Raw genomic sequence first — 22004 nt, forward strand, 5'->3', positions numbered from 1 at the left:
GCTCTTTACTGAGGTGATGGGGCTGTCTAGTTGTCGGGCATCATGACGAGGCGGGGGACCTTCGCCGTGGTCAGATAGGGGGACAGGGCAGAGCTGGCGTAACTCATGCTGTTGGGACCAGTGGTGGGCGTGTTGATGGGGCTGGCGGCGGAGGGCGGGGAGAGGGTGGTCAGCACCACGCCCCCCTCATCCAGGGAGCGCTTGTAGGGGACCGGGGCGTCATCGCGGAGGTCCTGGAAGGCCAGGTAGGCCTGGAATATCTGTGGGCAGAGAAGGGGCGCCGAAGGCTGGCGTGGGCTGGGCCGGACAAAGACGGATGGGGCCCGGGCCTGGCCTGGGAGGGAGACGCAGGGCGCGGCTGTGCCCACTGCTCACTAGCCACCCAGCTCAGCAGCCACCCACACAAGGCCTCAGGCCGGCCCGCATCTGCTCTCCGATTTGCCTGCGGGAGGACGGTCCAGCCCTCCCACCCTGCCCTGCAGGGGGTGCCCGTGAGGGGCTCATCCTCACCCAGATGGGGACGGAGAAGAAAGCGAAGGCGATGGAGGCCTTGGCACTGCTGTTCCCCAGGAGGAACTGTTTGGGCGGCGAACGGTGCCACTGGTTGGCCAGGAAGCAGAAACCCAGGAACCAGGTGCCTGCCCAGAGGACTGGGGGCGCAGGAGAGAAGAAAGGGGGGGGAGAGGTTCAGGAAGGGCTGCTGGGCCTGGAAAGGGCCTCTCCCTCCAGCCTCTGTAAGATGTGCTGCTGGAGTGAGCTGCACTGCCCACGGCCACAGGTGGCTGTTTACATTTCAATCAGTTCAAATAAAATTCAAAATAATTCAGCTCCGCCCGGCCAGTGTGGCTCAGTGGTTTGAGCATCGGCCCACGAACCAGGAGGTCTCGGTTCGATTCCAGGTCAAGGGCACAGGCCCAGGTTTTGGGCTTGATCCCCAGTAGGGGGCATGCAGGGGGCAGCCGGTCAATGATTCTCATCATTGATGTTTCTATCTCTCTCCCTCTCCCCTCTTCTCTGAAATCAATAAAAACATATTTTTAAAAAAATATATTTTATTGATTTTTTTTACAGAGAGGAAGGGAGGGATAGAGAGTTAGAAACATCAATGAGAGAGAAACATCGATCAGCTGCCCCCTGCACAACCCCCTACTGGGGATGTGCCCACAACCAAGGTCCATGCCCTTGACCGGAATCGAGCCTGGGACCCTTCAGTCCGCAGGCTGACGCTCTAGCCACTGAACCAAACCGGTCTGGGCAATAAAAACATATTTTTAAAAAATTCAGCCCCAGGGTCCCACTTCAAGAGCCGGCGGCTCCTGTATGGGAAGCGCAGGTACCAAAGGTCCTCCCTCACAGGAGGTTCTCTCGGAGGGCGTGGACTCAGTGCCCACCGAGGGCCCTCCCAGCCCTGTGATGCTGGGACCGTGAGCAGAGGAGAAGGGAGGGGAGTGGGAGGAGGAGGAGAGGGGGGAGGAGGGAGGGGAGCAGAGGGCGGTTTCTAGAATTGGCCCGGGGATCAGAAGAACGGACCCTTACGTTGAGTCTAAAGGACAGAGTAATAATTCCCAGGGGAGGGAACCGCAGGTGCCAATGAGCGTGAGAAGGGAGGGACTGCGCTCTGGGTTCCACGTGGCCGGCTGGGCGGGGCGGGCGGGGGGCTGTGGGCGGTGGCCCCGGCTCACCGGCCAGGATGAAGTCCAGGAGCTGGAAGGCCGTGCGGAAGCGGGTGCAGGCGAGGTGGCCCTCGTGGGCGTCCAGGGCCAGGAAGGCCAGGCAGCTGAGCAGGGCCAGGAAGCCGGCGCCCACGGCGAAGCCGCAGGCCATGTTGCTGCTGTTGAGGACACAGCGGAGCTGCGAAGAGTCCGTCTTGTTCTGGTAGCCGTCGGTCAGCAGGGAGGAGAAGACGATGAGGGCGAAGATCTGTGGATGCGGGAGCAGGTCCCAGGGCCCTGAGTGGCGCTCAGCCGCTCCCCACACTCTCCCGTGCCCCCCGGGCTCCCCATCTGCAGGCCGGACCCTGCCACCCACCCGGGGGCAGTTCTGGCCCCTCCCTCACGCCCAGGCCTCAGAGCCTCCAAGCCCTGTGCCTGCTGTTGCCCCTCAACCACCTTCCCATCCTCCCAGCTCGGGCCTCCTCTCCCCCGGGGCCCTCGCCTCAGCCCCGGTGAGGCCCAGCCTGGTCTGTGCTCTCCCCACTCACCTGGCCTCACCTGCTCCCCTCCCGTCACCCCAAGCTGGTACCTTGCCACCAAACCCAGGTGCCAACATCAATGCTTCGCCCAGCGCCGCCCGGACGCAGCAGCTCAGTGTTGGCGGCGCGAGATTCTCTGCGTCCGGCTCTTCCCGCGGCCTGCAACGCCCTCCTCCCGCCCAGCCTGGCTAATCCCTATTCAGTTTTTTTTTTTTCATTTTTTAAAAAATATATATTTTATTGATTTTTCTACAGAGAGGAAGGGAGAGGGACAGAGAGCTAGAAACATCAATGAGAGAGAAACATCACATGGTACATGCCCTTGACCGGAATCGAACCTGGGACCCTTCAGTCCGCAGGCCGACGCTCTATCCACTGAGCCAAACCGGTTAGGGCCCTATTCAGTTTTTAAAATAAATTTACGAGATATTCCCAAAATACAGACAAGTATGGAGAGAGATGTCACAAGCACCCGGGACCTAACAAACAGGCACGTGTTCTTTCTTTTCCTGGTTTGTTTAGTACAAGTGTCTGCGTCCACGTTCATCTTCCGCGAGGTGTTTATGAAGCGCCACTGGAGTGCTCCCCACGCCCCAGCCTGCGCCACCCTCACAGCCACCCCGGATGTGGGTCCTTCCAACAGCCCCGATTCTCAGGTGATGGAACTGGGGCACAGAGAGGCGAGGAGTCACCCAAAGCCACCCAGTTAGCAGGGGGCCGTGCTGGGTTCGGACCGAGCTGTCCGGCGCCTGAGTCTGCCTCAGCCCCCTGCTCTACGGCCTCCAGCCGGACCAGGTGCCTGAGGGCAGAGGTTCCTCTCAGTGCCACTCCGTGAAAACGTTAAGTCCCAATTATTTGTCCCAGACAGTCCCACTGCAGCGTGGGAGGTCCGAACCCAATAGGAAAGGAACCGGGGAGCTATGGGGTGGGCGCTATGGGGTTGGGGGTGGTATCGATCCAGGAAGGGGGCCTGGATGAGGCGATGGCTGTGAGGAGCGACGCAGGCTGGGAAAGGCGGGGGGATGGGGATGTTGCCAGGGGGGCAATTGGAGCCACAGCAGGGCGCTGGGCAGCGGAGGGGCCGGGGCAGCTCCGGGTGCATGAAGACCCCTTTGGGGCCGTGTAGAGATGGACTGGAGCGGGTGAGAGTAGAGATTGCAGGCTGGGAGGTGCCTGGGGCCTGGGGTCAGGGAGAGAGTCAAGGTGTGAGCCGGGGCGGGACTCGTGGGGCTGGGTTCAGGGGGAAATAGAATGAGATCTGAACTGCATCTTAAAGAATGAGGACTTTTCCAGGCAGGCAGAGGAGGAAGGGCATTCCAGGCGGGACGAAGCGTGTGTGCTCAAGCCAGCTGCTGCGGCGCGGGGCCCTTCAGGGACTGGAGAGAAACTGCATAAGAAGGAGCCGGTGTGAGGAGGCTGCAAAAGTGGGCGGGGGCCCAGGCTCAAAGGTTGAACACCAGGCGGAGGGGTCTGGTACTGGGAGCCGTGGAAAGTGAAACTTCTTACTTGGATTTGATTACATGCAGGGAGAGGTTCTGGGCAGAGGGTGGCCAGGGTCAGAGCCGGGAGTTAGCAGAAATCTGCAGGGTCCTGATGGTTTGGAGGCCAGAGCGCGAGGCCAGAAGCCTACAGGTCAGAGAGACCGGTGGGAAGGCCCAGGCACGTAATGCCGAGGACTGAGCTGAGGTTGGGGCTCTGAGGACCTCAATCAGGAGTTGGGGATTGATTGACGTGGCAGTGCTGGCTGGGACCAGAGCCAGGGGAGGGGGGTGGGGTAGGGGAATCCATTTAAAAAAAAAAAAGTTTTTATTGTTTTCAGAGAGGAAGGGAGAGGGAGAGAGAAATGATGATGAGAGAGAATCATGGATCGGCTGCCTCCTGCACGCCCCCTACTGGGGATGGAGCCCACAACCCCGGCATGTGCCCTGACTGGGAATTGAACTGGGGACCTCCTGGTTCATAGGTCGACGTTCGACCACTGAGCCACACTAGCCGGGAGGGGGAATCCGTTTGGATTTGAACTCCTTCTGGGCAGGTCCACGGGGGACTCTTCTGTCCTGAGCGCCCAGCACCAGAATGCGCCTCAGCCAATGTGTGTGAGAAAGGGAATGACCTTGGGCCTTTCTTCTGCGCTCTTGCCCTGACCTTCAGCGTGGGGACTAGGGAGGCACCGGATGGACCCCTGAACTGTCAGCCTCTGTTCCTCTTCGATCCGTTGTCTTGCCTTCTCTGAATAATAATAACGACAACAATCATGACAACGACAGTGAGTCCCCTTTTTTGCCCAGAAGGAGTTCAAATCCAAACGGATTCCCCTCCCAGCTGGTGTGGCTCAGTGGTCGAACGTCGACCTATGAACCAGGAGGTCCCCAGTTCGGCGGCACTGACTAAGGGTGTTTGCCTCCACCTGCTTCAGTTTGAAGAACAGAGTCCATAAAGGGGGGGGGGGGGCGTCTTGCCTGATGGTCTGGGGCAGAGCCAGGTCAGGGACCAGCAAACCCCTCACTTCTCGGAGCCTCAGTTTCCCAGTCCGTGTCCGTGCTGCGAGGAGGGGGTGTGTGGGGGTGGGGGCCTGGCCCTGATGATGGTTCTCGGGAATCACCCAGGGAGGGGACCAAGTGTCCTCTCGAGGTCAGTCCGTGGGGGAGACGGCACGGGGACCCAGCCCCCCTGACTTCTAGCTGGGGGGGGTTGTCCGTCCACTGACCCCACCAAACCTTGGGCTGTGGCCCTGGAGACGTGGGGAGGTGGCTCTGCCGGGCCGGAGGGACCCGAGCTCTCGGAAGCCCGAGTCCAAACCGCCTTCCGCGCCCTCTCTGGCCGGTCCCCGGGGAGGGAGCAAAGATTCATCAGTTAAGGCACCAGCTGGCAGGCGGCAGCCAAGACAGGCGCCAGCTGCCCAGAGAGTCCCTCCTGAGGAGCCAGGCCAGGGGGGAAGAAGGAGAGCTGGGAGGGAGGGAGGGTGATGCAGGCAGCGGGCAAAGTCTGTGACCGAACCTTCTGGCCAGCAGCCCTCCCCCCCCCTCCCCCCAGTCCGCACCAGCTGGGCCTCCTCCTCCCTCGCCACCCGCCCTTCCTCCTGGAGTTCGGAGCGTGCAGCTCCTCTCACCAGCTGCGCGATGTCCTTGGGCAAGTCGCTCAATCTCCGGGGGCCTCGGTTTCCCCTGGGGGCAGCCAGGGGTCATAACGCCCTGGAACTAGGAGGTGGGGTTCGTAGTTCCCCTCTTCCCCTGGCCGAGAGCGGCAGTGGACACAAGTCCCCATCACCTTAGGGCCCCCGCCCCCCCCCCAAAAAAAACTCCTCGCTCTCCTCGATCACAAGTAATACTTTGTCCCGATAATAATCGCTATTTGACGAAAGCTGACCACGTGCCGGGCCCGTGCTGACCAGTTTAGGGACAGTAACCGGTTTCGTTTTCACCGCAGTCCTTCCCGCGAGCAGATAGCAGGGCCCACGTCTTACCCACGAGGGAGCAGAGGTTCAGAGAAATCAAGCGCTTGCTCAAGGTCACGCAGGCCGAGGTGACTCAGGACGTTATCAAACAAGTCCCGGTGCTTTTGAGAATAAAAGGGGTGCTGTGGATCATGACACCAGGCACACGGGGGCGTACGTCACCCTCCGTGGACCTGCAGGGGACCCAGCCGGGACGCCGAGCCGGGCCTGCGGGCTCTTCCGAACACAGGCTCCGGAAGGGGCCGCAAGGGGAGGCTCTGGGTTCGGTCCCTGGGGTTGATCCAGGGCCCCCCACCTGCTCCCATGACCCCGATCGTGTCTCATCACCTTCCTGGGCCTCAGTTTCCAGCTCTGTCAGAGGAGAGGAACAGAGAGGGGCAGTGACTGGCCCCAGGCCACACAGCAGAGTTTGGGCTGAATGCGGATTGGAGCCCAGGTGTCTCGACGCTTCGGGAACGGGGTGCGGATTAAACGCAGGCCCTTAAAGCCCTTGCCTGGCGCAGTGCCCGCCCAGCATCTGGTGTCTCGGGTCCACGTGACACACTCCCTTCCCCGAGGCCCCAGTCCCTGCCCCTCTCCTCGTCCCTCCTCTGGAAGGTGGAGAATGAACAGGCGTTGGCACCTAGCAGACCGCGGCCAACACCGGGGGCCATGATGGAAATGTCCTCCATCTGCCCAGGACGCGAGCCACCAGCCCCTGTGCCTGTGGGGCGCCAGAATGTGGCCCCTGTGACTGAGGAACAGGACGTTAGATTTTAATTAATTTAAGTTCAATTAGTCACATGGGCCCTAGCCGGTGTGGCTCAGTGGATAGAGCATGGGCCCTCGGACTGAACGGTCCCGGGTTCAATTCCGGTCAAGGGCACATGCTCAGGTTGTGGGCTCGGTCCCCAGTAGGGAGCTCTCTCATCATTGATATTTTTTTAAAAAACGTGTTGGTCTATGAATTCCAACAAAACACACATTGGCCCTGACCGGCTTGGCTCAGTGGATGGAGCGTCGGCCTGCAGACTCAGGGGTCCCAGGTTCGATCCCAGTCAAGGGCATGTACCTGGGTTGTGGGCACATCCCCAGTAGGGGGTGTGCAGGAGGCAGCTGATCGATGTTTCTCTCCCATGGATGTTTCTAACTCTCTATCCCTCTCCCTTCCTCTCTGTAAAAAAACCAAAACACACACACACACAAAAAAAACACACACACATTGATGTTTCTCTCTCTCTCTCAAATCTCCCTTCCTCTCTGAAATCAATAAATCCTATATGATAAAAGGCTAATATGCAAATAGACTGAACGGCGGAACAACTGAACTGGTTGCTATGATGTGCGCTGGCCACCAGGGGGCGTGCACAGACCATGGAGGGCGCCAGACCAAGGCGGGTGCCGGTCACTCTCATTGGGGCAAGGCTCTGGTGGTGACTAAAAATTCTTTGCTCCCACACGCTGCTGGGGTCTGCCCGGCGCTCACCCCCCTTGCCAGCGCCCCTCAGGGCTTCTCAACCTCCCCCTGCTCCTGAGGGGCGATCAGGGCAGCAGCCGCCACTCACACCCGCTGCTGGCGCCTGCCCCAATCCCTCCGTGCTGTCAGCAGGTGCGGGCGGCGCCATCAGGGCGCGGGAGCCACAGCAGCAGGAGCAGGGCTGCCAGCAGACAGGACGTGGGGGGGGGGGGGCGCAGAGGAGGGGCTGAGCCCCACCCCTGTGCCTGCCACAGCCTCCAGCCCACAGCTCCTCTCAAGGTGCATGAATTTGTGCACCGGGCCCCTACTATATACACTATAGGCCTGATGCATGAAATTCGTACAAGAGTAGGCCTTCCTGCCCTGGCCGGTGTGGCTCAGAGGATAGAGCGTCGGCTTGGGGACGGAAGGGTCCCGGGTTCGATCCCGGTCAAGGGCATGGACCTTGGTTTTGGGCACATCCCCAGTAGGGGGCATGCAGGAGGCAGCTGATGGATGTTTCTCACTCATCGATGTTTTTAACTCTATCCCTCTCCCTTCCTCTCTGTAAAAAATCAATAAAATATATATATTTTTAAAAAAGAGTAGCCTTCCTTCCCCCAGCTGCCAGCACCAGGCTTCTCTCACAGCCTGGTCCGGTCTAATTAGCATATTGTGCTTTTATCATTACAGATATATATATATATATTTTTAACGAGTGTCCCAGCACCTGCTCTGTAGGGCGGTTTCCTCCGTGAGAGCAGGACGTGCCGGAACAGCGTGGGCAGGTGCTCGGGAAAGGTGACCCCGTTATCAGCTGCCTCCAGCCCCGTCCGGCCCCTCCGTGTCTGCGGGGGGAGCCCCCCTTCCCGCACCCACGGCCGCCGGCGGGGGCTCACCCCTGCGAAGATCCGCGCCACCGTCTTGGGCCGCTTCAGGAACTGCACGGCCTCGCTGTCCGCCAGGTCCTGCAGGCTCTCGGGGATGTGCATGGCGGCCGCCGGGCTCCCGGGGCCCGGGGGGGCGGGTGCGGGCGCGGGCGCGGGGGGACTCTGCTGGCTTCCGGGGGCTTCGGGCTCCCCCTGGGACTCGGCTGCTCGGGGACAAGAAGTGGGGGGGGGGGCAGTCAGGGCCAGAGGCACGGGGCGAGGGGGCGTCCGGGGGTCCCTGGAAGGGGGTTGCGTGGGGTGCAGGGTTCTTGGGAGCTGGGGGATGGGGTGAAAGGTCTGCTGGGGGGGTCTCAGAGCTAGGGGTGGAGGGTGAGAGGTTTGCCGAGGACCCCATGAGTTGGGGTACAGGGTAAGGGGGTCCTGAGGATTCTAGAGGCAGGGGCACTACGGGAGGGGGTATGGGGGGGCACAGGGAGGGGGTGCTGGTGAGGAAACCCCAGGCAGGGAGAAGGGGTGGACAGAGGGCTGGATATGGGGGTCACGTCACGGACAGGGGAGCACAGCGCCCCTTTGAGGGACACAGTGGCGTTTCCAGGGAGCGGAGGCGCTGGGTCGCACCTGGGAGACCTGAGCCAGGGGGACCCCTTTCCGGTTTGGGGTGTCAGCGCCCATAATGGAGAACCATAAAGGTAGAACAGGGCACGTTTTAGGCTAGTCCTTGGGGTTATTTTCTTAGCCCACAGGCCTGCACCTAGAATGCAGCCCCGTCTTCACAAAAGGGCGTTTTCTCAAGTTGGGGGGGTCTGGCCCTCAGACGTGTGGGGACCGGGGCTGCCCCCTCAGAATGAGGCGGCCGAGCCCCCCCCCCCGGCACTCGGTTACCTTCTTAGAATCAGGGTCTTCCCTTTAAGGACGTGAAATGGGGGTGGTGGGGCCTTGGGGGGGCACTGCCTGAGAAAAGGTCACCCCCACTCTGAGGCCCGGCCTGCGTCACCTGGGGGCCCGCTCTTCCTCTCGCCCGCCCTCCCCATCCCGGTCCCCGGCGCCACCTCTGACTTCTTTTGCTTCCGCTTTTTCCCGCCTTTTCGCTCCTCCGCCGCGGATTGGCTGTGCCCAGGCCCCGCCCCCGCCCCTTTCCCTCCCACTCAGGAGCGGGCGCGAGCGGGGGCGTGGCCTCGGCGGACGTTGGGCTCCCGCCGTTGGCGGGCTGCGCGCGGGTGTGTGTGGGGGGGGGCAGGCCCCGCCCCTTTGCTGCCGGGAGTCTCGCGCCCGCTGCGTCCCCTTCTCTGCAGCGCGGGGACAAGGAGACGTTCCTGCTGCGCATGCGCGCCGCCAACACCAGGACGGTCCCGGAGGAAGGCGGGCTTATTGCTCGTGCGCAGTGGGGACGGCTTCAGAGGAAAGAAACGGGACCGCGCTCAGGCACCCCGGTTTTGCGCATGCGTCCTGCTGCTGGATGAAGCTGAATCTTGGGGGACCTGAAAGCCTTCCTGCACATGCGCAGGAGGCTCAATGACAGTCGAGCGTTGGCTAAGGTGAGGGGAGGGAGGGGGATTGCATGGCCAGGGCAGGACGGCCCTGGACCCTCAGGGTAGCCTTTCCGAGCTTCTCCTAAGCTCCAGTGATCCACCTCATCGCCTAGACCCCGCAGAAACCAGTTGTACCACGCCAGGGTGTCTAGGCCCTCACCACGCCCCAGGACCTCAGACCTCTGACCCTTCCCTGGGACCAGGGTCAACGGAGCAATGTGGGAGGGGACCCGCGAGAAGGGCGGACGGGCTCTGCTCCTGGAGGTTTGAGACAGGGAGGTGGAGAGCGCGCTTTTCCACCAGATGCCCTTTGACCCTCTACCCATTTCCCTCGTTTAGGCTCCGGGCACAGGGGCTGGCCATGTTGCATGTGACCCGGGGGGTCTGGGCATCCTGGGTCCGAGGATGGCCAGTCTTGCCCGCGCTCCTGGGGCCCGCCCGGGCCCTGTCCTCGCTGGCGGCCAAGATGGGGGAGTACCGCAGGATGTGGAACCCCACGGAGCCCCGCGACTGGGCGCAGCAGTACCAGGAGCGGTTCATCCCACTCTCCAAGGAGCAGCTGCTCCGCCTCCTGATGCAGGTATCGCCCGTCCGGGGTCCAAGAGCCCGGGGCCTACGACTCCCGGCAGGCCTTGCGGCGGCAGGGCCGTGCCTGCTATGGAGGGCTGCCCTGGCCCCTCCTGGGAATTGTAGTTCCAATTCCCCTTACAGTCCCTAGTGGGCGCCAAGTGAATTGGAACGTAGGGGAGGGGGAGAGGACCTCTGAGATGCAAATGTAGCAGCGATTCCGACTCTAGCTTGTTCTGGGGCTTGAACAAGCACTCTCTGGGGCATGGTTTTTCCCTTTGCAAAATGTGTAGCATCATCCTCATCATTACTATTACTGCTATCTAATAATAATTATACCTATAAAAGCATAATCATAATTATTAAACACTACGTGAGCTCTTACTACATGGCACTGTGCTAAGCATTTCCCATGTATGGAATCATCAGAACAACCCAATAAGAGAGATAATACCACCATCATCTCCATTTTATAAATGAGGGCACTGCAGCAGAAGAAGGGAGGTGACAAGCATACATAATTGGTTAAATAAGTGTGCTCTGGGGTCAGACAGGCCTAGAGTGGATTTTCAGTCTCTCTTTATCTAGACCAGTGGTTCTCAATCTTCCTAATGCCGCGACCCTTTAATACAGTTCCTCATGTTGTGGTGACCCCCAACCATAAAATTATTTTCATTGCTACTTCATAACTGTAAATTTGCTATTGTTATGAATTGTCATGTATATATCTGATATGCAGGGTGTATTTTCATTGTTACAAATTGAACATAATTAAAGCAGAGTGATTAATCACAAAAGCAATATATAGTCCTAGCTGGTTTGGCTCACTGGATAGAGCGTCGGCCTGGGGACTGAAGGGTCCCAGGTTTGATTCCGGTCAAGGTCATGTACCTTGGTTGCAGGCACATCCCCAGTAGTGGGTGTGCAGGAGGCAGCTGATCAATGCTTCTCTCTCATCGATGTTTCTAACTCTCTATCCCTCTCCCTTCCTCGCTGTAAAAAATCAATAAAATATATATATTTAAAAAAACCCAATATTTAATTATATATGTGTTTTCCGATGGTCTTAGGCGTCCCCTGTGAAAGGGTCGTTCGACCCCCAAAGGGGTCGCGACCCACAGGTTGGCGACCCACCGGTTGAGAACCGCTGATCTAGACATTGTGGTCCTCAGCGGGTGACTCCCTGAGCCTCATTTCCCCCTCTGAAAAAAGGGGGGTTATCATTCCATTGGCCCCCTTGCATCTCATGTGGGCAAGCAGCGCCCGGTGCACAGTAAGCACTGTGTGAATGTTGGTGAGTCAGCGTCAAAGGGAGAACTTGAACTCTCAGCTCTTTCATTCATCTTTTTTACTATGCCAGGCTACCTCCGTTTCTTGGTCAATAAAATTGACACAACTCCCCCAAACAAAATCAAAAAAGCCCCCAGCTCTGACTGTCTGTATGGGCTGCCAGGGAAAGAATTCCTTCCCACGAGGAAGGGGAGAGAGGCCTAATGGTCAGTCTTGCTTCCCGAGGTAACAGGAATTCCACTCCAGTCCTGCGGAGAAGGCGGCTTTGGAGGAGTTCTCTACCCACGTGGACCTCTGCACCTTGTTCCACTACCATCAAATCCTGAACCGCCTGCAGGTGAGGGCGGGGCCCCTCCTGCCCCATCATGCTTGTTTGCTCATCCGTTCATTCAGCAAAAGTTCTCGGAGCACCTAAGTGGAATCTGGCCCTGGTGTAAGCCCCGGGGGTGCTGCAGGGAACGGTTCCAGTAAAGCCACACCCTCAGGGAGCCGGCATTCCAGCTGGGGAGATGATAAGCAAATATGAAATATGATGCCTGGAGTGGCAAGTGCTGTGAGGATCAATGAGGCAGAGGTTGAAGCAGGTTGGACCAGGATGAGATGGGGACCCCGGTGGGAGGCAGGACACGGGAGCACAGGGTGTGCAGGGAAGGCTTCTCTGATGAGGAGGGGACAGGCAAGCTAAGACCTGAGTGAAGAGAAAGGAGCGTGCGAGATGGATGGCCGGGGGGGACATTCCAGGCAGAAGGCAAAGCAAGTGCAAAGGTCCTGGGGTGAGAGAGGGCCTGGGGCGTTGGAGAAACAGCAAAAGGTCAGCTGTAGCTGGAGGGGAGGGAGAGGGGGGAGAGAGGCGGAAAATGAGAGCAGAGGAGGAGTGGGGGCGAATTGCGCCTGGCCCGGTGGACCGTGGTGAGGACGATGCTTTTACTCTAAGTGAGCTGGGAGCCGCGGGAGGGCTCCGAGCCGAGGAGGAACTGATTTAGTTGTTAACAGGATCCTTCTGGCTGCCGGGGAGGGAACAGTCTGTCAGAGGCAGAGCGGCCTAGTAAAGAGTCTATTACGGTTGTCCTGGAGAGAGGTAATGGCAGCTCCGACAAGAGTAATAGCAGTGGAAGTGGTGAAAAGTGGGCAGGCGCTGGTAATAGCTGGAGCACGCGGCCGTGTGGGCCGGATGGCGAGGGAAAGAGAGGAGTCCAGGGTGCCTCCAGCGGTTCTGGCCTGCTCCCCGGAAGGATGGAGATGCGGATGATGGGCCAGGGGCGAGAGGCAGATCTGCAGGGGACATTGAGAGGTCAGCTTTGGACTTAGGCATTGGAGCCACCTGTCAGGCAGGTAGAGAGAGAGAGATGGACTTGAATGTGGGGTCTGGAGGTCAAGGGAGGGGGGTCTGGGCTGAGAAGCAAGCCTGGGAGAATGGTATAACTAAAGGGTACCATGAGGGGAATTAGCCGAACCCCGGGGTGTGCCAGCCTTGAGATCAGGAAGGGGAACTGGAACTGGGGAGGAGGGTGGACAAGGAGCCTCAGAGAGAGAAGTAGAACCCAGGAGGGAGTGGTGTCAGAAGATAAATTCTTTTTTTAAAAAATAGATTTTTATTGATTTCAGAGAGGAAGGGAGAGGGAGAGATAGAAACATCAGTGATGAGAGAGAATCATTGATTGGCTGCCTCCTGCACACCCCCCACTGGGGACCAAGCCCACAACCCGGGCATGTGCCCTTGATGGGAATCGATCCCAGGACCTTTCCGTCCACAGGCCGATGCTCTACCCACTGAGCAGCACCAGCCTGGGCAGAAGATACATTCTTAGCCGCCTCCTCCTTCTTCTCCCTGGGTCCTGCCTGGGCTGAGGGTCCCCAAGACCACCCTCAGGTTCATTGATTTTCTAGCGGGACTCCCAGAGCTCAAGAAAGCTGTTGTGCTTGAAGTGGTAGCTTATGACACAGTGAAAGGCTGGTGAGCACCGTTAGCAAAGGAAAAAGGCCACAGGCAGGGCCCAGAAGAGACCAGGCCAGAGCTGCCACCTGTGCTCTCCCAGCATTGTTCCTAGGACAGGACTTAATTCTCCCACCAACAATATGTGACAACACGCAGGGAAGCTCACCCGGGCTTCGTCCAGCGTTTGATTGGAGGTTGGTCACGCAGGCCTGGCTGGCCACCTGTGTCACTATCCTAGTTACTCAGCCTCCAGCCCCTCCAGCGGGCAGACTACCTCATGGCCCAAGACTCCCACCGTCCATCACATTGTTAGCATACTCATCCAGTGCGGCCCAAGGCCCTGGGTAAACCAAGGCACTTCTTATTATTTTATTTTTTTTAAATATTTATTTATTTCAGAGAAGAAGGGGAGGGAGAGATAGAAACATCAATGATGAGAGAGAATCATGGATCGGCTGCCTCTTGCATGCCCCCTACTGGGGATCAAGCCCACAACCCAGGCATGTGCCCCTGACCAGAATCGAACCCAGGACCCTTCAGTCCACAGGCCGACGCTCTATCCACTGAGCCAAACCGGCTAGGGCCCATGACACTTTTTTAAAAAATATATTTTTTTATTGATTCAGAGAGGAAGGGAGTGGGAGAAATAGAAACATCAATGATGAGAGGGAACCATTGCTCACCTGCCTCCTCCACACCTCCTATTGGGGATTGAGCCTGCAACCCGGGCATGTACCCCAACTGGGAGTTGAACTGTGACCTCCTGGTTCATAGGTAGACGCTCATGAGCCATGCCGGCTGGACCCAAGACACTTTAAAATAAATAAATAAATAAATAAATAAATAAATAAATAAATAAATATATTATTTATTTCAGAGAGAATCATTGATTGGCTGCCTCCTGAACGCCCCCCACTGGGGATTGAGCCAGTAACCCAGGCATATGCCCTTGACTGGAATCGAACCTGGGACCCTTCAGTCCACAGGCTGATGCTCTATCCACTGAGCCAAACCAGCCAGGGCCCAAGACACTTTTTAGAAAATATACATATTTTTGTTGATTTTAGAGAGAGGAAGGAAAAGGTGATAGAAACATGGATCAGCTACTTTCTGCATGCCCCTATTGGGGATGGATCCCACAACCCGGGCATGTGCCCTGACCAGGAACCCAACTGGCAACCTCCCAACTGAGCCACACCGGCCAGGAAAGGCAGGAGGTTTCTAACAGGTACTGAGAGGGGCGGGTGGAAGCAGCAGAGGGGCATGGGGGACTGGGGGACCAGTTGTTGGTGACCTAAGTCCCTTGAGGAAGCAGCCTGGGACAGGAAAAGAATAAACTTGGCAGGGTCCACAGCGGTTCAAAAGCTGGCTTTGTTGTTCACTAGTCCTGCAGGTGACCTTGGCAGGTGACCGCTCTCTGTTCCTCCTCTCCCTCCCTCATTCACTCATTGAATTTTCTCAGTATGTATTTATTGAGCACCTACTGTATCCCCCAAATGGTCCGAGGCCCCAGGACACAGCAGCGAGCCTGACATAGGTGTGTATCTGCCTCATTTGGTCATGTTCTAGCGAGGGGGACAGGCCCTCGACAAAGGAAAGAAGGAGAATATGTGCAGATGCTGAGTGCTGAGGGCAGGGTGGCCGGGTAAAGTATAGGAAGCCCCATTTATTCATTTGTGCCTGCTGCTGTGAACTGGCGCCTTAAAACCACAGAAATGCATTCTGTCCGCATTCAGGAGTCCAGAAGCTGTGGGCGGAGTGAGTTTCTTCTGGTGGCTCTGAGGGGGCAATCCGTGGCTGCGGGCAGTCCTTGGCTTGTGGACCCATCACTCCATCGCCATCTTCACATCGTCTTCTCTCTGTGCCTCTCCATGTCCTTTTCTGTCTCCTATAAGGACACCCTCATTGGATTTAGGATCCGCCTCAATCCAGTCTGATCTCATCTCACTCCTTATCCTAATTACACCCGCAAAAACTCTATCCAAATGGAACATGCTCTAGGTTCCGAGCGGGCATGAATTTTTAGGGGACACCATTCCACCCTCTCTACCCAGTTACAGTTGAATTTCAGATAAGCTATGAACGATTTTTCAAGTATAATTATGTCCCATGCATATCGAATATTGCATGAGACACACTTACACTGCAAAATTATTTGCCGTTGATCTGCAAATCAGATTTAACTTGGTGTCCTGTATTTTATTTTTGTCTAAATCTTGTAAGTAATGAAAGAGAAAAAGAAAGCAGAAGTGTTTTGCAATTTTAGGTGTGGTGATGAGGGAAGGCCTCCCTGAGGGGCTGGAGTTTGAGCAGAGACCTGAAGGAGGCAAGAGTGAGCCATGTGGAGAGCTGCAGAAACAGTAAGTGCAAAGGCCCTGAGGCAGGAGTGCAGGAGGAACAGCAATGACGTGGGCGGGGCCAAAGCTGAGTGAGTGAGGCAGGCAGGCCTGGAGATGAGGGCAGGGAGGGGAGTGGGGCCCGGCCCTGCAGGGCCTTGTGGGACACAGGTGAGGACACGAGTGAGGTGGAAGCCACAGGAGGGCTCTAAACTGAAGAGGGACGTGAGTGGACTCAGATTACAGCAGGCGCCCTCTGCTGACCATGTGGGGTATCGACGGGATGGAGGATGGGAGCTGGGAGCCCAGTGCTGCGGCCACCTCACCCGTGCTGCGGCCACCTCACCCGTCCAGCGTGTGTGGGTGGCTCTTAAAGGGTTGAGAAGTGGTTGGATTCTGGATCTGTTCTGAACGTGATGGCTCCGGATTTGCTAGTGCGTTGAATGTGTGAGAAAGAGGGGTGTCCAGGATGACCCCAGACTTTGGGCCTGAGCACCTAAAGCAGTGGTTCTCAACCTTCCTGATGACGCGACCCTTTAATACAGCTCCTCATGTTGTGGTGACCCCCAACCATAAAATTATTTGCGTTGCCACTTCATCACTGTAATTTTGCTACTGTTATGAATCGTCATGTAAATATCTGATCTGCAGGATGTATTTTCATTGTTACAAATTGAACATAATTAAAGCATAGTGATTAATCACAAAAACAATATGTAATTATATCTGTGTTTTCCGATGGTCTTAGGCGACCCCTGTGAAAGGGTCGTTTGACCGCCAAAGGGGTCGCGACCCACAGGTTGAGAACCGCTGACCTAGAAGGATGGATCTGTCCTCTTCTGAGCTGGGGAGGCTGGCGGGAGCAGCAGGTGTGGGAGGAGTTTCGGGGCCCCAGTTTGGGACTCGGAGTCCACAGTGAGTTTGAGAGGACGCCGCTGGGTATCCACACGGAAGCACTGGGAGGCGGGTGGCCATCCGTGGGGAAGTGCTGAGCAGGCTCTTGCTGGGTGAGTCTGGAGCTCAGGAAAGACGTCTGGGCTGGAGACCAATCTGGGGTCCTCAGGAGGTGGATGGGGTTCGAGGCCCCAAGGGGATGCTGGGGGATAGAAAACCACAATCGCCACAAAGACATGGGGGTGTTTTACTTTTTTATTTAAATAAATATTTTTATTGATTTCAGAGAGGAAGGGAGAGGGAGAGGGAGATAGAAACATCCATGATTCGAGAGAATCATGGACCGGCTGCTTCCTGCACGCCCCCCAGTGGGGACCAAACCCACCACTAGTGCACGTGCCCCGACCGGGAATTGAACCGTGACCTCCTGGTTCAGAGGTCGATGCTCAGCCACTGAGCCACACCGGCCGGGCCCCAGGGACATCTTTCATTCTTTCAGCAGATGTTTGTGGGACACCCGGTGCCAGGTGGCAGCAGCCGTGAGCCAGACGTTCTTTCCCAGAGAGCGGACACGTTCAGGCTGTGAGCTGGAAGGGCACCGTCCAGAGAGCGGGTGACAAAGCTGGCCTTGGCCTCGGTCCCGGGCCTGAGTGCGAATTAGGAAAAGGCCCCCTTTCCCTGGCCGGGGGCAGTCTCACAGGATGGTCCCTCTCCACGCGTGGCGGTTTACATTTGGAATCATTGACAGTAAATAAGGTTTTAGAATTCTGTTCTTCAGTAGCACTCATCACATTTCAGGTGCCCGGCAGCCAGCCCCCTGGGACCAGGGGCCACCGAATGGGGGTGCAGATCCAGGTGTTCCTGTCACTGCAGGGCGTTCTGTGGCGGGAAGTTCCATGCGAAGGGGTGACTGTTTGGATGAATGTCAGGGCGACAGTATCTGCGACGGTGCCTCTTAGGCCTGGCGCCTCTGTACAGTGCATGCCCCGCCCAGCCACCCGGCAGGGGAGGGAAGCTTCTAGAGAGGGAGGAGGGAGCTGGGACACAGGAGGAGGAGGATTCAGTAGTGAACGGGAAAGAGGCAGGGAGGGGGCCAGGGGGAGTCTCCCAACAGTGCCTGCCCGAGTCCCTGGGCCTGGAGGAAGGACAGCCAGGGTGGCCGGTGCAGAGGGGGCACAGGGGGGCTTGCAGGCCCCAGTGCAGAGCCTGTCCTGTGAGGGCCGGAGCCCGGGAAGGGTTCTGGCAGGAGAGTGACGCGTTGGATGTGTAATTCCTGATACATCACCTCCTGGCTCTGTGAACTTGGCACTTACTTCATCTCTCGGTGCCTCAGTTTCCACATCTAAGTGAGGCTAATGGAAGCACCATCCTCACGTGGCGAGAGAGTGTAACATGCTTTTAATAGTGCTGCACAGCGTGCGCCGTTCTCAGGTGTTACTGCGATCGCTTGATAAGCTCTCCCCGGCTGCTGAGTAGGGAACAGAGGGGCAGGGAGCGGGGCAGAGGGCTGGGGAGGCCACTGGGAAGGCTGGACTCACCCAGGCAGGAGGAGGCTATGGTGGTGCGGATGGGGAAGAGAGAGCTGGGCGAAGTGGTGATCCGCATGGAGGTGGGATGGGGGTGGGGGGGTGTTACTGTACGAGGGGAGAGAGCAGCCAGGGTCACCTGTGGCACCCAGGCTCCTGGCTTGAAGCTGGTGGACGTGAAATTCCCAGAGAAGAATCTGGCTCGCAGGGGATGCTTGGAGAATATAGAGTTCTTTCTCCTCCAACTCTGAGGTTCCCTCGCTCTCAAACTGCAGCTCGGCGCTGGGAACGGGATTCCTCAAGGTCACTCCTCGAGCCTCGATGTGGCCTCTGGGACCTGCTCGTCAGCCGGGGCTGAAGGACTCAGACACAGGCCTTGGCTCCGGCCTCAGGTCCGGTCCTCGGCCAGCGCGTCCCGGCCCCGGGAGTTAGTTCAGAAGAGGATTAGCTGGGTGTGACTCTCCCGGCATCACCCGGCTCCCTGCTCAGTTGTTCCTGAGGCCCTGGGCCTTCCCACCTCCAAACCATTGCCCAGGTCGTTCCTCCCGCTGGGTATGTGCCACCATGCACCCAGGCGGAGAGGTCAAAGAGATCACTGAATCGAAGAGTCCGGCACTCAGGGAAGAAGCCAGGGATGATTGAAGGGAACCGGTTTGAGGCAGGAAGTCCAAAATGGTGGTTTTATTGAAAGTTTGGGAATGGAGGGGGGGATGGTAGGCGTATTGGATTCGAGGTGATTGTGACATCCAAAAGCAATTGTCAAGGAGGGAGTTTGTATCAGTTCATATGGAGGCTTAGCTGCTGTGACAAGCAGACCCCACAATCAGATGGTTCAAAGGAGGTGGAGCATTATTTCCCTCCCACTGAACAGCCTGTGGAAAACGGGCCAGGGTGCAGAGGCCACCTTGTTCCACACAAGGTGCTGGGACCCGGGTTCCTTCCATTTTGTTGCTCTGCCAGCCCTCAGGGCAGCGGTTCTCAGCCTTCCTGATGCCGCAACCCTTTAATACAGCTCCTCATGTTGTGGTGACCCCCAACCATAACATTATTTTCGTTGCTACTTCATAGCTGTAATGTTGCTACTGTTATGAATCGTCATGTAAATATCTGATATGCAGGATGTATTTTCATTGTTACAAATGGAACATAATGAAAGCCTAGTGATTCATCACAAAAACTATATGTCATTATATCTGTGTTTTCCGATGGTCTTAGGCAACCCTGTGAAAGGGTCATTTGACCCCCAAAGGGGTCGCGACCCACAGGTTGAGAACCGCTGCCTTAGGGCATCGTCTTCATCTCTGTGTGGTCAAAACAGGGTCATAGGTAGGACAGTGTTCCAAGCTAGCAGAACCAGAAAAGAGGGGACGGTCCGGGGCGGGGGGGGGGGGTGGGGGGGGGGAAGAATTGAGGGGAAGGTGCACCCATCAATTCTGCTCACATTCTATGGCCTTCGTCCCCCTGGCCACCCGTTGCCTCAGGGAGGCTGGGAAATGTAGTTTATTTGGGCAGTCTGTGTCCACCTTTGCTTTGATTCCTGTGGGAGAACAGGAGAACGCATGCTCACGCACTGGAGTTGGGCATTAGGCCTGGAGCGTGGAGGAGAGGTCCAGGCCGGAGATGTGAGTGGGCAGTTATCCGCAAGAGAAGGTGTTTGAAGGCATGGGGATGGCGAGGCCACTGAGGGCAGGCTTGGAGGGAGAGAGAGAGAGGGAAGAGGGGCCCAGAGTCAAGCCCTGGGGCACCCCATCATTTAAAGGAGGGGGGCAGGAACTTCCTGAAGTTTACCCATGATCCCTCACAGTGACCTCGCCTGTTTCTCTTCTCTCTGACTCTCTCCTCAGGCCTTATATGACCCCATCAACCCCGACAGGGAGACCCTGGACCAGCCTTCGCTAACGGACCCCCAGCGCCTGTCCAATGAGCAGGAGGTGCTGCTGGCGCTGGAGCCCCTGCTGGCCCAGGCCAACTTCTCCCCGCTCTCCGAGGACACCCTGGCCTATGCTCTCGTGGTCCACCACCCTCAGGACGAGGTCCAGGTACCTGTCTTCCAGGGAGGACCACAGGCCCAGGGGGCCTTGGGGCAGGGGCGGGGCCTTCGGGGGAGGCAGACGCCGCTGGGAGTTGGAGTCCTGGGCCCAGGACACTTGCCCACGTGGCCCGTTTGGTGAATTAGAGAAAGACGCCTCTTTCTCAGGCCACTTCACTGCCCTCTGTCGGGAAAGTAGCATACGATCCGGATCTTCTTAGAACTCAAGACTTTATTACCAGCCGCCAGAACATTGTAGTAATAAATAAGACAGAACAGCTCATCCTCAAAGTCAACAACATTATCATGAAAATGCTAAAAGTTGCCCTAACCGGTTTGGCTCAGTGGATGGAGTGTCGGCCTGCGGACTCAAGGGTCCCAGGTTCGATTCCGGTCAAGGGCATGTGCCTTGTTTGTGGGCACATCCCCGGTGGGGGGTGTGCAGGAGGCAGCTGGTCGATGTTTCTCTCTCATCGATGTTTCTAACTCTCTATCCCTCTCCCTTCCTCTCTGTAAAAAATCAATAAAATATATTAAAAAAAAAAAAAAAAGAAAATGCTAAAAGTTTCCCAAGTTCCACATTTTGGGGCTTTAAGATGTATTTTTAAAAAATATTTTCTTGTCTCTGAAATTAGGATGTGACTTATAAGTGGTGGTGTGATATAGTTTAATTGGCAATATATCTTCTCCTTTAATTGCTTTATAAAATAAGGGAGTAGCCCTCGATCAGCGGATAGAGCATCGGCCTACAGACTGAAGGGTCCCGGGTTTGAGTCCAGTCAAGGGCACATGCCCAGGTTGAGGGCTCAGTCCCCAGCAGGGGGCGTGCAGGAGGCAGACAGCCAATGATTCTCTCTCATCATGGAGGTTTCTATCTCTCCCTCTCCCTTCCTCTCTGAAATCAATAAAAATATATTTTAAAAATAATAATAATGGAATGGCTTAAAGCCAGTGGCATCTTAGGTTCAAAGAAATGTGGCGGTGGTGACTGTCACGTGAATGGTGCCATCTGAGGTGGCATGCCCTTGTGCAGTGTCTGACAGGAGTGACCGTGTATGGCGGCCCTGCCCGGGCACTGGGGGATGACAGGCCTGGGGGAGGGGCTGAAATCACGGGGGGTGGGGGTGGGGTGGGGGTGGGGAGAGACATCTCCTGTCAGCACCCTGCACTCACGCTCCAGCCCATGCTCAGCTACTTGCTTCTCCTGGCCCCCTTGGCAGGTGACCATCAACTTGGACCAGTACATCTACATGCAGTTCTGGGCCCTGGGCCAGAGAGTCGGGAAGATGCCTCGTATGTCCAGCGTGGGCTCCAAGCGTTACTACTTCTTCAAGGCCACCCCTGCGGAGAGGTGAGGCAGCCCTGTTCCCCAGCTGCAGCGGGAGGGAGCGAGGTTAGAGCTGAGAGGGGACTGACAGGTCAGTGGCTGGGTTTGGAGGTCTGGGCCCGGTGGGAAGTCGAGAAAGGGGGAGGGGTGGGTCATCCAAATGCAGCTTCTTTTTAAAAAAATATTTTTATTAATTTCGGGGAGGGGGAGAGGGAGAGAGAGAGAAACATCACTGATGAGAGAGAATCATGGATCGGCTGCCTTCTGCACCCCCCACACTGGGACCAAGCCCGCAACCCGAGCCTGTGCCCTGGCCGGGAATTGAACTGTGACTTCCTGGTTCATGGGTCCACGCTCAACCACTGAGCCACGCCGGCCGGGCAAATGCTGCTGTTCTTCCCAAGGGAACGGAGGAACTAGACTTGGCAGGGGAAGAGAAAGGGCAGGGACACTTCTCCCGTTTGCCAGATGCGCGAGCTGGGCTCAGGGCGGGAAGGCCACGGGCGGGATGCTGATAACGTCATCTTTCTAACAGGATATTCCAACACAGAGCAAGTCAGGGCAGCCAGACTCTCGCAGTCACCACTGGGCCGGTCCGTG

General features: G+C 57.2%; 2 protein-coding genes across 4 annotated transcripts in view; one reads left to right on the plus strand and one right to left on the minus strand.

Annotated features, from left to right (window-relative positions):
- Positions 1-9323, minus strand: SYNGR4 (synaptogyrin 4). Of its 2 annotated transcripts, XM_059665955.1 has the most exons (5): positions 9020-9323; positions 7980-8173; positions 1683-1920; positions 511-650; positions 1-260 (listed from the first exon to the last, which is right to left on the minus strand). In XM_059665955.1, the coding sequence occupies exons 2-5, from the start codon at positions 8070-8072 to the stop codon at positions 27-29; spliced, it is 705 nt and encodes a 234-aa protein (XP_059521938.1). In that variant the 5' UTR covers positions 8073-8173; positions 9020-9323; the 3' UTR covers positions 1-26. The 2 variants fall into 2 exon arrangements, with proteins under 2 accessions (XP_059521938.1, XP_059521937.1); XM_059665954.1 differs by lacking the exons at positions 7980-8173; positions 9020-9323 and adding an exon at positions 2242-3002.
- TMEM143 (transmembrane protein 143) overlaps positions 9223-22004 on the plus strand; it is a 22351-nt gene continuing 9569 nt past the window's right edge. Inside the window, exons 1-5 of one of the 2 annotated variants that reach the window (XM_059665951.1) lie at positions 9225-9505; positions 9839-10079; positions 11589-11693; positions 19893-20087; positions 21298-21428. In XM_059665951.1, coding sequence (XP_059521934.1) covers positions 9483-9505; positions 9839-10079; positions 11589-11693; positions 19893-20087; positions 21298-21428 — 695 coding nt within the window. In that variant the 5' untranslated portion in view covers positions 9225-9482. Of the gene's footprint in view, positions 9506-9838; positions 10080-11588; positions 11694-19892; positions 20088-21297; positions 21429-22004 lie in introns of both variants that reach the window. The other variant, XM_059665952.1, reaches the window with a different exon arrangement.

This window comes from Myotis daubentonii, chromosome 15 (assembly GCF_963259705.1).
Source record: "Myotis daubentonii chromosome 15, mMyoDau2.1, whole genome shotgun sequence".
Taxonomy (NCBI): domain Eukaryota; kingdom Metazoa; phylum Chordata; class Mammalia; order Chiroptera; family Vespertilionidae; genus Myotis; species Myotis daubentonii.

Coding starts and splice junctions, on each gene's coding strand:
- SYNGR4 (XM_059665955.1), bottom strand. CDS start 8,072: ATGCACATCCCCGAGAGCCTGCAGGACCTGGCGGACAGCGAGGCCGTG. Junction 1,921..7,979: donor TGGCGCGGATCTTCGCAGGG/GTGAGCCCCCGC, acceptor CCGCATCCACAG/ATCTTCGCCCTCATCGTCTT. Junction 261..510: donor TCTTCTCCGTCCCCATCTGG/GTGAGGATGAGC, acceptor CTCTGCCCACAG/ATATTCCAGGCCTACCTGGC.